Source organism: Neophocaena asiaeorientalis, unplaced genomic scaffold (assembly GCF_003031525.2).
Source record: "Neophocaena asiaeorientalis asiaeorientalis breed wild unplaced genomic scaffold, Neophocaena_asiaeorientalis_V1.1 scaffold134, whole genome shotgun sequence".
NCBI lineage: Eukaryota > Metazoa > Chordata > Mammalia > Artiodactyla > Phocoenidae > Neophocaena > Neophocaena asiaeorientalis.
Window position 1 is genome coordinate 17744595 of NW_020185339.1, and position 15992 is coordinate 17760586.

Here is a 15992-nt window from a genome sequence, read left to right on the forward strand (position 1 = left end):
TAAATTTAAGAAAATTGAAATCATATCAAGCATCTTTTCTGACCACGATGCTATGAGATTAGAAATCAATTACAGGGAAAAAAACGTAAAAAACACATGGAGGCTAAACAATACGTTATAAATAACCAAGAGATCACTGAGGAAATCAAAAAATACGTAGAGACAAATTACAAAAACACGACGATCCAAAACCTATGGGATGCAGCAAAAGCAGTTCTAAAAGGGAAGTTTATAGCAATACAAGCCTAACTCAAGAAGCAAGAAAAATCTCAAATAAACAATCTAACCTTACACCTAATCTGTTATGAATGTTCATTGGATAATAACAGTATTAAATAAATATGTTTAATGTGTAAAAAAAAAAAAAGACAGTCTCTTCAATGAGTGGTGCTGGGTCAATATTTAAAAAACAAACAACCCAATCAAAAATGGGCAGAAGACCTAAACAGACATTTCTCCAAAGTAGACATACAGATGACCAAGAAGTACATGAAAAGCTTCTCAACATCACCAGTTATTAGAGAAATGCAAATCAAAACTACAATGAAGTATTACCTCACACCAGTTAGAGTGGGCATCATTAGAAAATCTACAAACAACAAATGCTGGAGAGGGTGTGGAGAAAAGGGAACGCTCTTGCACCATTGGTGGGAATGTAAATTGATACAGCCACTATGGAGAACAGTATGGAGGTTCCTTAAAAAACTACAAATAGAACTACCATATGACCCAGCAATCCCACTACTGGGCATATGCCCAGAGAAATCCATAATTCAAAAAGACACATGCACCCCAATGTTCATTGCAGCACTATTTACAATAGACAGGTCATGGAAGCAACCTAAATGCACATTGACAGATGAATGGATAAAGAAGGTGTGGTACATATATACAATGGAATAGTACTTGGTCATAAAAAGGAACGAAATTGGGTTATTTGTAGAGACGTGGATGGATCTAGAGACTGTTATACAGAGTGAAGTAAGTCAGAAAGAGAAAAACAAATATTGTATGTTAACACATATATGTGGAACCTAGAAAAATGGTACAGATTAACTGGTTTGCAGGGCAAAAATAGACACAGATGTAGAGGACAAACGTATGGACACCAAAGGGGAAAGTGTTGGGTGCGGTGGTGGCTGTGGAATAAATTGGGACATTGGGATTGACATATACACGCTAATATGTATAAAATATATAACTAATAAGAACCTGCTATATAAAAAATAAGTACAATAAAATTCAAAAAAAAAAAAAAAAGAGTAGCCCCCACTCACCACAATTAGAGAAAGCCTGCATACAGCAACGGAGACCCAATGCAGCCAAAAATTAAAAAAAAAAAGGCCATATAGTAAATTTTTTTGGCTTTTCAGGCCATACATTCTCTGTTGAAACTACTTAATGATGCCATTGTCACAAAAGCACCCACAGACAATATGCAAAGGAATGGGCACAACTGTGTTCCAATAAAGCTTTATTTACAAAAACAGGTTCTAGGCTATTTGGACTGCAGGCCATAGTTTGTTGACCCCTGCTTTACAGCATACAAGGAAAATATACTCTGTTATTTTCTCTGCATACTTCTTTATGCAGTTGATGGTACTGCCATTTTCCCAATCTCCAAGGGGGAGATTCAAAATTATGAATGATATTTACATTTTCTCCCACACTGAAAGTATTGCTAAGTCATGTTACCCTTTTTGTCCACCTTTTGGTCCTTATGTTTCTTTATCCAAGATGGAGAAAATCATTCTTACCAATCTCTGTTGTAAAGTGTCGCATTTGAATTGTTCTGTCTTAACTTGGTTCAACCACATCAGCCCTACTACATCAAGCCTCTTTCCTGATATGTCTAATTCTTTTCATGTCCTTTGATATTTATATTATATTGCTATAGTAGAGTCTGGTTGTAACACTAACTTTTCAGTCAATTTTGATATTCATAGGGGTCAAATCATGTTACCTATACCATTAACTACCACCATAAATGTTTAATACAACTAATAATCTTCTATTGCCATGTAACAAATTACCACAAATTTAGTGGCTTCAAACAACATACACTTATTATGTCACAGTTTCTGTAGATCAGGAAATTTGGGCACAGCTTAGCTGGATCCTCTGCTCAGGGTCTCACAAGGCTTCAATCAAGGTGTTGGCTAGGGCTGCAGTCTCATCTGAGGCTTGGGGCCCTCTTCCAAGCTCATTTGGGTAGTTGTTAGCAGAATTAATTTCCTTATAGCTGTAAAACTCATGACAACTTGCTTCTTGGCAGGAATATCTCTGAGCTCAGGAAAGGCCTAAACTCTCCTTTAAAGGGCTCGCCTCATTAGATCAGGCCCACTCAGGATAATCTCTCTTTGATTAACTCAAAAGTCAACTAATTGGGGATCTTAATTATATTCGCAAAATCTCTTCACCTTTCTCATCTAACATAACATAATGACAAGAGTGATAGCCTAATAGATTCACAGGTCCTGACCATACTTTAGGGGAAGGGATCATATAGTGTATATACCATAGGATGAAAATCTTGGAAGCCATATTAAAATTCTGCCTACCACAATATCATAAGATGACTTATGAGACCATGAGTTTGCCCTTCAAAGTCTGTCTTTTAAGATACTTTAATACATTAAAAATTCTTATATTAGAAATAATAACAATCTAAACAATGAAAGTATCAAACTGTTGGTACCATTTTTAAGGGTGTGATGTCAACCCTATTATAAGTCTATTATAATAAGTCAGGATGAAACTACCATTTTAGATTAAAATTCTTTTATCTATTATTGGCTTAATGGATTTTAAATTGAGTTGGCAGAAGGGATAGATTTCAAATTAAATTCCATTTGAGCAAATAAAAAAGCATTTATTCATTTCAGCATTTTTCTCTTTATTTTTTTCATAAGTAGAAATTTTATTTGTTCAACCCACTTCATTGTATTCTTGAAATATGCCATAATCCTTTCTTTTTTTTTCAGTATCCTTATGGTTGAATTCATGTATTACCACAGCAAGTGACTCAGAATTTGAGAGTTCCTTCCCGTAGCCTAGGATATATGATACTTTGAAATGAAGCTGTTGCTGAAAATAAAGGACTATAATTAAATATAACAGTGAATGGAATGTCAATTCAAACTTAATATCAGGAAAAGCTTCTAAATGGAGTGCTTTGTTGATTTTGGAAGTGTCTTCTGAAAATAGACTGGCTGTTTTATAAAACAGCCTGAATCAAACATTAGCAAATATCCTGTAGGACATATCCTGCTGTTTTGAGCGATGTGCTAACTGACAATGTTCTAACTTCTTTTGCAGATATGAGAACTAGACTTGTTTTGTTTTTTTTTTAATTAATTAATTTATTTAGTTAGTTATTTTTGGCTGTGTTGGGTCTTTGTTGCTGCAGGCAGGCTTTCTTTTTTCTGGTTGCAGTGAGCGGGGGCTACTCTTCCTTGCAGTGCACAGGCCTCTCATTGTGTTGGCTTCTCTTGTTGCAGAGCATGGGCTCTAGGCGTGCGGGCTTCATTAGTTGTGGCACATGGGCTCAGTAGTTGTGGCTCACGGACTCTAGAGCGCAGGCTCAGTAGTTGTGGCGCACGGGCTTAGTTGATCTGCGGCATGTGGGATCTTCCCGGACCAGGGCTTGAACCCGTGTCCCCTGAATTGGCAGGGGGATTCTTAACCACTGAGCCACCAGGGAAGCCCTAGACTTGTTTTTTGAGTTGGAGAAACGAGGGGAATTATATTTCTAGTAGAATTTTGGTAAACTTCTAATCATGGTAATGATTTAAATTATTGTAAAAAGATTAGGAAGCCTCAAATGTTACTAAACAAGGATTGTTTATATTCTTCTTTATTCCATTATGAAAGGAATGCTTAAGGTTATAGAGAATTTTTATACAGTCCTGTATGTAAATTCCTTTATTGCTCTTATCTGTCAAAGCTACTCTGATACTGACTTCAATTAGGCAACTGATATTTTCAGTGGCCTGCCTTCAGCTCCTTTTCAACCATACATGAGTTGTACTATACATATGAAAATAGGGTTACTAACCCAGCTTCTCAGGATGCACGTTTTGAATTGTGATTTTGTGTGTGTGTGCCTTTTTATTTTCAAATACTGTGATATATTATTCAAATATATAGTAACATTTAAGTGAGTTATTAGTGTACGTTAGTGGACTGTACTAACAGTCCACATTTTTGTTTGAAATCAAAAGGCTTCAAGTTTAATACTAGTTTTATTCACTAATAGCTAGTGATCTTTAGTGGAACAGTAAACCTCTGAAATGCTTTGTTAAAAAAAGGTTTCTCGAGTCAAAAAACTTAAGAGATAAGCGTTTTAAGAAATGCTTCATACTGTTTCTTTGTCCCAGAGATAAACAGATATAAAATCTCTGAGAAGTCCTGTAGTAAAGCTATCCAGTGAACTTGGCTTACCCAAGTATTTCCCATACTTCCTTTGACCACAGAACCTATTTTGACTATAATATTGCCTGGAATTAGTAATCCATAAAAAGCCTTTTGGGAAATAACTGCTATAATTTAAATCACTCAAATTTCCCTTAAATCCAGATTCCCTAAGCTTTCCAAGCTAAGTGAACTTCTAGAACTATATTTTTTCTGAACCAAAAGACCAAGAAATTATATTTTCACTTAAATGTTTTATCACTAGACATTTGTCTGCATGTCTAGGGATACAAAAGTTCAGTCAAGAATGATCTGCAATCGCCACTAAAAACTACTAGAGCTCATCAATGAATTTGGTAAAGTTGCAGGATTCAAAGTTAATACATGGAAATCTGTTGCATTTCTATACACTAACAATGAACTATCAGAAAGAGAAATTAAGAAAACAATCCTGGGAGGGGCAATATAGGGGTAGGGATTAAGAGGTACGAACTATTATGTATAAAATAAGCTACAAGGATATATTATACAACATGGGGAATATGGCCAATATTTTATAATAACTATAAATGGAGTAGAACCTTTAAAAATTGTGAATCAATTGTACACCTGTAACTTACATAATATTGTACATCAACTATATGTCAATTTAAAAAACCATGATGAATTACCACTTCATAAAAAACAAAACAAAACAATCTCATTTACAATCGCATCAAGAAGATAAAATACCTAGGAATAAACTTACCTAAGGAGGAATAAACCTACCTAAGGGAGGTAAATCTACCTTATAGTTTTCTGAGGTGAAACCTACCTCAGAAAACTGTAAGACACTGATGAAAGAAATTGAAGATGATGCAAACAGATGGAAAGATATACTGTGTTCGTGGATTGGAAGACTTAATATCCTTAAAATGACCATATTACCCAAGGCAATCTACAGATTCAATATAATCACTATCAAAATACCAATGGCATTTTTCACAGAACCAGAGCAAACAATTAAAAAACTTGTATGGAAACACAAAAGACCCTATATAGCCAAAACAATCTTGAGAAAAAACAGCTAGAGGTATCGTGCTCCCTGACTTCAGACTGTACTACAAACCTACAATAATGAAAACAATATGGTACTGGCACAAAAACAGACACATAGATCAATGGAACAGAATAGAGAGCTCAGAAATAAACCCATGCACTTATGGTCAGTTAATCTACAACAATGGACGCAAGAATATACAATGGAGAAAAGACAGCCTCTTCAGTAAGTGGTGCCGGGAAAACTGCACAGCTATATGTAAAACAATGAAATTAGAACATTTTCTCATACCATATACAAAAATAAACTCAAAATGGATTAGAGACCTAAATGTAAGACCATAAACCATAAAACTCCTAGAAGAAAACATAGGCAGAACACTCTTTGACATGAATTGTAGCAATGCTGTTTTGGATTTGTCTCCTAAGGCAAAGGAAACAAAAGCAAAAATGAACAAATGGGACCTAATTAAACTTAAAAGCTTTTGCACAGCAAAGGAAACCATTGACAAGACGAAAAGACAACCTACTGAATGGGAGAAAATGTTTGCAAATGATATGACTGATAAAAGATTAATATCCAAAATATATAACAACTCATACAACTCAATGCAAAAAAACCCCCAAACATCCCAATTAAAAAATGGGCAGAAGACCTGAAAAGACATTTATTCGAAGAAGACATACAGATGGCAAACAGGCACATGAAAAGATGCTCGACATCACTAGTCATCAGAGAAATGCAAATCAAAACCACAATGAGATAGCACCTCACATCTGCCAGAATGACTATCATCAAAAAGACCACAAATACAAATGTTGGTGAGGATGTGGAAAAAAGGGAACTCTTGTACACTGTTGGTAGGAATGTAAATTGGTGCAGCCACTATGGAAAACAGTATGGAGGTTTCTCAAAAAATTAAACATAGAATTACAATATGATCCAGCAATTCTAACTGGACTTGCCCAACTCCTGGGTATATATCTAAACAAAATGAGAAACACTAATTCGAAAAGATACATGCACTCCAATGTTCATAGCAGCATTATTTATAATTGCCAAAATATGGATGCAACCTTAGTGTCCATTAACAGATGAATGGATAAAGAAGATGTAGTGTGTGTGTATATATGTGTGTGTGTGTGTGTGTGTGTGTATACACACACATATACACACAATGGAATAGTACTCAGCTCTAAAAAAGAATAAAATTTTGCCATTTGCAACAACATGAATGGACCTGGAGGGTGTTACACTTAGTGAAATAAGTCAAACAGTGAAAGCCAAACACTGTGATATCACTTATATGTGGAATCTAAAAAATAAAACTAATGAATCTGACAAAAAAGGAACAGACTCACAGATATAGAGAACAAACTAGTGCTTACCAGTGGGCAGAGGGAAGGGAAAGGGGCAAGACAGACATAGGGAATTAAGAGGGCAAACTACTACATATAAAACAAATAAGCAGGCTTCCCTGGTGGCGCAGTGGTTGAGAGTCCGCCTGCCGATGAATCTATAAAATTTTTGAATCACTATATTGTATACCTGAAACAAATATAATATTGTAAATCAACTATACCTCAATTAAAAAAAAAAGAATGGTCTGCAATGTTTCATACTTGTAAGTATAATTACACTCAGTTTCTGCAAACTTAGTGTCACTGCTATTTTTTTTTAACTTTTCTCATTAACTACCTTTATATTTTTTTTCAGGGTAACACTATTTAACCTCTTGGTAATTTTAATTAGCGAGCCTCAGATTCCAAAATCTTGTCCTGTGTTTGATATCCAGTTGGTGGCTGATTCAGCTTTAGTTGAGATGTCTTTTGATGCTGAGGTGAGCTGAGAATTTTGGAATAGACTAACTACAATATATAGGGGTCCTGGGTTCTTCTATGTGGACCATGACATCGTAGAGTATAGAAAGATAATTAAATCAAGGAGTAAATACGTTGTTATTAATCTCAAAATTTAGATAGCTATTCTGTCAATATTACTATTATATCCATTTAATATGTTTTAAAGTATGCATACAAAGAAAAATTATTATTCTTTATACATTAGATAAATCTGTTTATATTTGTCTCTATATAAAATATTTACATATATAATTCCACAGCAAGGGTCTAACGGGTAAAAAAGCACTGTCTTAGAGATTTTAGGATTAACGTTCTTGCCTTAGTTTACCATGTCCTTACCTATCTAAGTAGTGCAAACTTACAGTTACTTATTTTTCTAAAGTTTTACTAAAACATTAGACATATCAAAGTGCCTATAATGCACTTATTCTGAGAGAATAAATCAGGTTATTATTAGTTTATTTTGAGTAGGCCAACACAGAATTTCTTTAAAGGATGGGACATGATTTCATAGTTGTTGAACATACAATCAGAGTTATGTTTTAGAAAACTCTTAAATTCACTCATTCATTCAATAAATATTTATTGAGCATCTGTTATGAGCTAAACAGTGTGCTAGGCAGTGGGGTCCAAACGAGAAGCAAAATAGACACAATCTCTGCCCTCATTAGTTGAGAGTCGAGTTGGATAGACAGATGTTAGTCAAATATAACGTCAATGTGTTATAGCAGACTGTATACAGAGTGTCTATGATACCAACAGTGGAGTGAGGGAATTAGGGATGAAAGAGGAGGATGGAAGCAAGACTGACAGACAGAGGTGTTAAGAAGCTAGTGCTGTAGTTCAGGTGAGGGATGATATGGGCAAGAAGGAAGCCTTCCTTGACCCCTAAACAAAACTAGGCTTTCTTTTTAGAGCTCTCCTACCTTCTTGTGTTTTTTTTTCAGAGCCCTTGTCTCAGTTTGTAACTATGCAATTTATGTGATTATTAGACTGATGTCTGTTCCCCGCTAGACTGTATGTTCCATGAGGGCAGGAACCATGTCTCTTGTTACTCTCCATTAGTACAGTACAGCACTCCAACTAGTACAGTGTCTGATGCATGTTTGTTGAATAAATAAATGAAAAAAAGGGGTAGTAGTTGTGAAGAGGAAAGATTCCAGAAATTTTTAGGAAACTGAGTTGATAAGTTGATGGGAAGATAAAGAGTTAAGATTAGATGACTTCTAGATTCTGACCTGGGTGACAGATAAGAATTACAACAAGAAGAGTAGGTTTAAAGGGGAAATAATGAGCTGGGTTTTGGATCAGTTTATTTGATTTGCCTTTGATATTTCCATATGAAAATATTTAGTGGGCAGTATAGATAGGTCTGAATTTCCTGTTTTTGGATCTGCTGACCTTTTGCACCTGGGCTATTAGTGAAGCCATGAGCAAATCATATAAATTCTGGTTCCAAGGTCTAATAGAGTGGGAGATTTCAAAATAGAGCTCTTCCTTGCAAAGAATACCGCCAGGGAAAATGTGTTGGCCTGTAGCATGCCTACAGACACAGTTCTTTCTCATGCACCAAGTGGCCTATGGGCTGGAAGACAGCTTCACCAACTGTTTGGATTTCTTGAGAACAACAGCAACAAAATGTCTCTAACCCTATATTTACCCATACCACAGAAGGAGTTATCCTTCAAGTTGGGCATAAGACTAAATTCCCCAGAGAATCTCCCACTTTAATTCTGAGGAGCAAATTTCTACATTCTTGAAAGGAAGCAGGGTTGCTGATCTGAATGATTTTGCGAATTAAGTGTGCAATTTTTTGTGTGTTAGTATTCTGTAGGACCTTGTATCTTCTTTCCCTGACCTACTTTCTTAGCCATTATTAAATGTGCACTCATTTTATGAGAGCCACTTTTTTGAGAATGACTGAATCAAACAGAACAAGAAAATTAACCACACTAATATTTTTTGTTGATCATAAATTCTTTTATAAATACTTAAAGAGAACCAGGAGAAATGATCATTTTCTGGCTTTGCCAATGATATTGCATTGATTACTATTTAAAATTCTAGTTACAGAAGCTTATCCTGGAATATACAGATACAGCTACAGCACTTTTATATGAGATACTTCTTGTCTTTCAGCAGGTACGTTTTTATTATACATACTGTATTGTGTGATTATTAAATATGTCATGACTATCATATGATATATATATTATATGATTAATAATATACCTTAAAAATATTTGTATTAGAGATAATCTCCAAAATTGGTTGATTTAAATGATAGTACTGCTTTTGCTCTTAAGTGTTCATCTAGCTTATTTTCCTAAATACTGATTTTAAAGATTTGATTAATCAGGATAAAATGTATTTGAGAATGAGTATCTTTTTAGGTATCTTTTTACAACTTGAACTTCATGAATATAACTTGTTTATTTCCTTGAATCTTTTAGGGAAATCTTGGATTGGGGTCATCAAAGTTTGCTATTAGCTGGATGATGCCCTTTCTACAAAGTCGTCCTCCCATAGTAAGTACCTAGAAGCAGAAACAAAACTACCACTCAAGGCTAATGAAACAGATGCTCTCGTGCTTAATTAATAAAACAAAATTTCTCTGTACGTAGTCGTTTATAAAACAGAAGAAAATGTAAATTTGATGATTTTATTAACCAAAATAAAATGTTTTCATATTTGGGGCCTGAATGTTTAAGGTACTGAAATGACATCTTAAATGTGATCTTTATTTAATGAAAAGCCCTAAGATATATGCAGAAAACAGAATATTAAAATACTGGCTGTATAATTAAGTGGAAAAAATGAACATTTATCTTAAACACTGAGTGTGAGTTGGCAAGTACGAATATAACACTTTTAATACTCTGGCCACTCTGCCCTGGCAGCCACCATCCTGGTCTGTAATATCACCATCTCTCTCCTTGGCACTATAATTGCATCTACATGGTCTGTCCTATCTTCCCACCGGACTACAGTCAGAGGAACCTATTCAAAATAAAAATCTGATTATGTCATCCCTTGCTTTAAATCTCTCGTAATAAAGAAAGATATAACAGATAAAGACTAAACTTCTTAATATGGCCGACAAGGCTGTACATATTATGACCCTACAGCCTCATCAGTTGCCTCACTCTTCCATGTCAGTCTCATACCCACTGCTCACCCCCAACACCCCCAACTCCGCCACAGGATCTTTACCACTCCCTCGGTCTGCCCTCCTCAAACACTTTCCCCTCCCTTTTCCACCTAGTTAACCCCTACTTGTCCTTCAGGCCTCAGTGCTCCTTCCTGGTGCAGGGTTGGGGGGATGATTCTCTCACCTCTGACTAAGTAAGATTCCCCCATTATGGGCACACAATCGTAGCATGGCGTCTTCTTCCTTTTCTTCATAGGACTTGTCACTGTTGCAGTCACATGTGTTTGTGTTATTATTTGGTTCTTTCTTGTGGTAGCCATTAGTGTCCGCACATATTCTGGCTCTCTCTCCTTCCAGGCACGTAGTAGGAGCGTACATCCTTCCCCACTTGAAATTAGGTGGCTCTCTGTTTTTGCTTTGGCCAATGGAATCTGAGCAGAAGTAACCCACGTCACTTCTTGCGCAAAGGTTTAGGAGCCAGTGCATGCTTCCCTGCCTTCTTTTTTCCTTCTGGCATGGTGACTGGCAACACTCCGTATGGTCCTGAGTGACTACAATGAGCAGAACCCTCTATTGACCCTTAAGGGACATACAGTGTGAGCAAATAATAAACCTTTGTTGTATTAAGCAAATCATTGACGTTTTGTGAGATTTATTACCACAGCATAACTTAGTCTATCACGATTGATACAATGTCTTTCTCCCCAGACTCCAGGTGCCGTAAGGGTAGGAGCTATGTCTGTTGTGCTAGGCACGCAATAGATGCTAAGTAAAATATCTGCTGAATTAATTCTAATAAATGCTTTATCCCCTAATCTCTTTTCATGTCCCCAAACTTACTTTCCCTTTATTCATTCATGTATTTGTCTATTCAATCAACATAGATTTAAATGGAATTTAAATGGAACTTTTCAAAAGGTAGTAACCCAAACTAAATTTTCGTTGCTAATGGAGGATTTGACATGTGGTATTATGTTCTCTTTCCACATATGAAGATGCCTCTCTTAACCATCAGTGATTTTCTGCTTTGAGGTATTTTTCTAGAGTGATGTTGAGTCTGTCCTAGGGAATCTAGATTCTCTTGCCAGATCTCTGTGACATATGTTTCCAAAAACTTGGCTGAAGGCAGAGGGTACACTTGTCAGTAGTACAGCCAATTAGCTTATACAGAGACTGAACTCAAGAACTTGGCTCCTTTAGCAGCACATAGACCCCAACCAATCTCAGGCCCACTTCAGAGTGTTGTACAGTTATAGTCATTCCCAGCCCAGAAGCTCTTATGTGCAAGATGCAAAACCCTTCCTTTTTCTGTGCGGTGGTTCCAGACAAGGTCCTAAAAACTACAAGCAACAGGAAAGTTTCCTTATCAACCTCTAGGGTTGGTTCACCAAAGGAACTGAGTTGATTATGAGCCCAGACTGTGACCATAAAGCATGTCAGGATGAAAGATGGCAAAAGGACCACTAACACTGTTTAAAGGTATTAACCCATTTCTAAAGAGTCTGGATAGAAACAGACCATTTGAGAGAAATTTGCAAGCAAGGAACCTGTTGGGATCATTGAATACACCATCCCAGTCAGCGCTGGCTGATTCTCTTACTTGGTCGGAGCAAGATGCTAAAGAAATTAAAAATTTAATCCCCATATGGCCATTGCTTTGTTTCCCTGCTCCAGACTCTCTGACCTCAATCTGCGTTTGCCCGACACAATACCTAGTCAATATGTGTAAATGGATCTGAATTGGGGAAACCTCACTTCTAATCACCTGCCCTACTTGGGAATGGTCTGTAGCAACATCAATAGAAAAGGCCACGTTTATTGGTACTAATTTAAGGGGCATCCAGAATGACCTGCTTACTAGAGCCTGAAAGAGCACTAGCTTTCCTTTCTGTTTTTTTTTTTTTTTTTTGCGGTACGCAGGCCTCTCACCGCTGTGGCCTCTCTCGTTGCGGAGCACAGGCTCCGGACGCGCAGGCTCAGCGGCCACGGCCCACGGGCCCAGCCGCTCCGCGGCATGTGGGATCCTCCCAAACAGGGGCACGAACCCGCGTCCCCTGCATCGGCAGGCGGACTCCCAACCACTGCGCCACCAGAGAAGCCCCCCTTTCTGTTTTTAACAGTGGCCTAAATTTATACTTCCAATGCTCTCCTTCCACTTTGGAGCCAAACTTCTTTGACAGTCAGTACTAGTTCTGACCCTGCCTGTAGGGGGGCAATTGGTAAACCCAATTGGTCTATGGTCTGGTGCTCTCTGAGTACCATTTCAATAAGAAATAGCACAATGCAAGGGCATTGGTGTAAGGGTGGTGAGGGCCTCAGCCTAGATTTGTAGTTGAGATTCCAGCTGAAGTAGGTGCTCTTACAGGTGTCATGCAGCCTACGCGTAACTGCATTCTCCTTGTCTAGATTACTTTTGTGGCCAGAATTGTGAAACGAGTGGTGAAGGGGCTTTCAGCTTCATTTCAGCTGCTAAGTCCCGGCCAAGCAGTTCTGTTATACCAGCAGTTTTACATCCTCAAGAGTTGCCTGCAGTACAGCGAGACTTTAGCTGAGTATATTAGGAATGACTACAGAGAAGAATTCAGGTAAGAAAAAGTCGGAATCTTATCTGCAGTAAAATCCACTCATTTCTGATTTTCATGCAAAACTACAACACTGCCCAATATTTAGAAGATTAAGTGACAAAGGGAAATTCTAATTTCTGTTTTTAATAATATTTTACTTTGATAAAATAGTTACCTTACTGTGGTAGGGTAGGATTTGGGGGAGGGGGGCGGGTGGTGCTCTAAGAACCATTGCCACTTGAAGCACATTCCCAGGCCAAAAAAGGCTAGTTCACTAGTCTTTTCATCAAAGCTCTCTCTGAAGAACTGTTTCTCCCTCATTGTCTTGATTTCAACCAGCATCTATCTCACAGAATCATGTTAATGATTTTAACATGCTGTGAGTAATGGAAAGTAACCGACCCTACTAAAGCAGACAATATATTATGGGTTGTGAATTCACTGAGTCACTGGGAAAGAAAAACAATTGATAAAGGAGGAACGATGAATGCAGTTATTAGGGGTTTTTTTTGTTTGTTTGTTTCATTTACCCCTCTCTTACTCTCCATAACAAAATAGTAAGAAAGAACATTAGCAAGCCTTTGTTTCATTAGTCAGCTTGTCCTGCACCTCGGGGGGTTCCTACTTCTATTTATAGGCTGCCAAAGCCAAATGCACTTAGCCATACACCCCTGCATTAGCACCTATCAAGGAAAAAAACCCTAGGTTGTGTCTAACTTAAGATGAAAAGGGTGCAGCAGGCATAGCTTTGCTACCAGTTTGGATGGAGACATACAAGGATGTGGAGGCATATATTATGGCCTGAAGATTTGCTTTAAAAAATGTTACAGTCCAACTGTGGATCCTGTTTTTCCTCCATGTGGTATTATACCATAGGTCCCACTCTGGCTCCCATAAAAGAGTTTTGTTGGGCCCACTCTGAGGTGGTGCACGCAAGCCAATTTTTTCCTCACTTTTTTTGAGGTAAAATTCATATAGCATGAAATTCACCATTTTCAACATTTTAAAGTATGCAACTCAGTGGCTTTTAATACATTTCACAATGCTGTGCAACCATCACCCCTATCTAACTGCCAAACATTTTCATCACTCTCAAAGAAACCTGTTACCCATGAAGCAGTCACACCCCAGGCCCTGGCAACCACTAATCTACTTTCTGTCTCTGTGGATTTGCCTATTCTAGACATTTCATACAAATATAATCATACAACATATGGCCTTTGTGTCTGGCTTCTTTCAGTTAGCATGATGTTTTCAAGGTTCATCCATGTTGTAGCATGGATCACACAAATTTTTAAAAAATAGCTATGCACATTTAAAAATCAGAACAATGGCAAAAATAGTGTCACATGCCTACATGACAATAGTTGGTCAGGGCTCAAAAGCAGCTACCTTCTTAGGTAGATCATGCACTGTTTAGTTTGCCACTGTCTCCTCTCTCTGTCCTTACTCGTACCGTTCCTCCTACTATGTCATCTGTGGGCATTTAGGTTTGTGATCCTTGTTTTTACACAAGTGACTTTCAACCTGCCCTGCATAGAATCAGTAGAGGGACTATTAAAAAATACTGATACCCAGGTCTCACATGTAGAAGTTCTGTTCAGTTTGTCTGGGTTTGCGCCTCGGCATTGACATTTAAAATGAACTGTCCGGGTGATTCCAATGTGCATCCAGGGTTGACAACTAATATTTTAAGCCATCCGAGAGGCTGGCTAAAGATTTTCTTACTTTTGTCTCTTCCCTGGCCTTTGCTATACAGTTGCCCCTCGAACAATGTTGTGGTTAGGGGCGCCAACCCCCATGCAGTTGAAAATCCACATATAACTTTTGACTCCACCCAAATTTAACTACTAATAGCCTATTGCTGACCAGAAGCTATTCCGATAACATAAAGTTTATTAACACATATTACTAACACATATTAACATATTTCTATAAGTCTTGCTCACGATGTTCTAGACATATATTTTTGTATACTTATTGAAAAAAATCCAAGTATAAGTGGACCCATGCAGATCAAACCCATGTTGTTCAAGGGTCAACTGTACTTTTACTGAGGCCGTGGGGACGAACTCTCCTCTTCCCTCTTGATTTGGCCCTAGTGGCCACCCCAGCTTGACTCATTTCAACTCCCTGCTATGTACAGCCTGAGAAAACAAGAGGCAGGAGCCTCAGCTCACCCTGTGGTGAGGACAGTCCTGGCTTCCTTATTAATGCTTCGATAACTGATACATTATTAATGCAATTCGCTTTGCTGAAGCAAAGTGCTTCAATGAGCTGAAAGGTATACATATCAGAGGTCTTCTAGGTTACAAATGGGGGAGATTGGAGGGCTAAAAATGCTGCAGGTTAGACTCCCACACCCAACAACGCTACACCAGTAAGTGTGTACGTACTGATGTGACCAGTGTGAAAAGTCTTGCTTTTAAAGCTCTCTATTTTGTTTCATTTTATGATTTGCAGGTACTTTATTCACATGCCAGCCTTGGAAAAAAGGCTCCCATTATGTTACCCTATTACCCAACCTACCACTCAACTTTTTCATGAAGTTCTGAAATTGGTTGAACAGAAACAATGTGTGAAATGTTAATAAGAGTATAAAATGTGAATTGGGAGTCAACTTAATATTTATGAGAAACATTTTTTGATTTAATATCCAGCTATTCCTGTGTTCTATAAACAAAGATTTTATTTGAAGGTTCCATCAATACCTCTCTAAGAGAAATGTTTAAAGTTTTTAATCTGCTACAAAAAAGAAACTGTTTAAATACACTGACATACATAAAGTGGGGTGAAAGACTAGCATTCTTCTAAAAGAAAAAGTTTCTAAAGACATAAAGGAAACAGAAACCCAGGAAGAGCAAATGTAGAAAGTGCAGGCTGATGAGTTTTGTTGTCTAATAATGGTGAGTGGCATGAAGCCACTGAAATATCCAAAGATAAATTGTTGTGGGGAGTATAAA

The 15992-nt window shown here is 37.4% G+C and overlaps 1 protein-coding gene across 1 annotated transcript in view; it reads left to right on the forward strand.

The window, feature by feature from the left end:
* CUNH12orf56 (chromosome unknown C12orf56 homolog) overlaps positions 1-15619 on the forward strand; it is a 56747-nt gene extending 41128 nt beyond the window's left edge. The window contains 5 exon segments of the mRNA XM_024736376.1: positions 7169-7292; positions 9382-9456; positions 9768-9842; positions 12872-13050; positions 15493-15619. Coding sequence (XP_024592144.1) covers positions 7169-7292; positions 9382-9456; positions 9768-9842; positions 12872-13050; positions 15493-15619 — 580 coding nt within the window.
* The last annotated feature ends 373 nt before the right edge of the window (positions 15620-15992 follow it).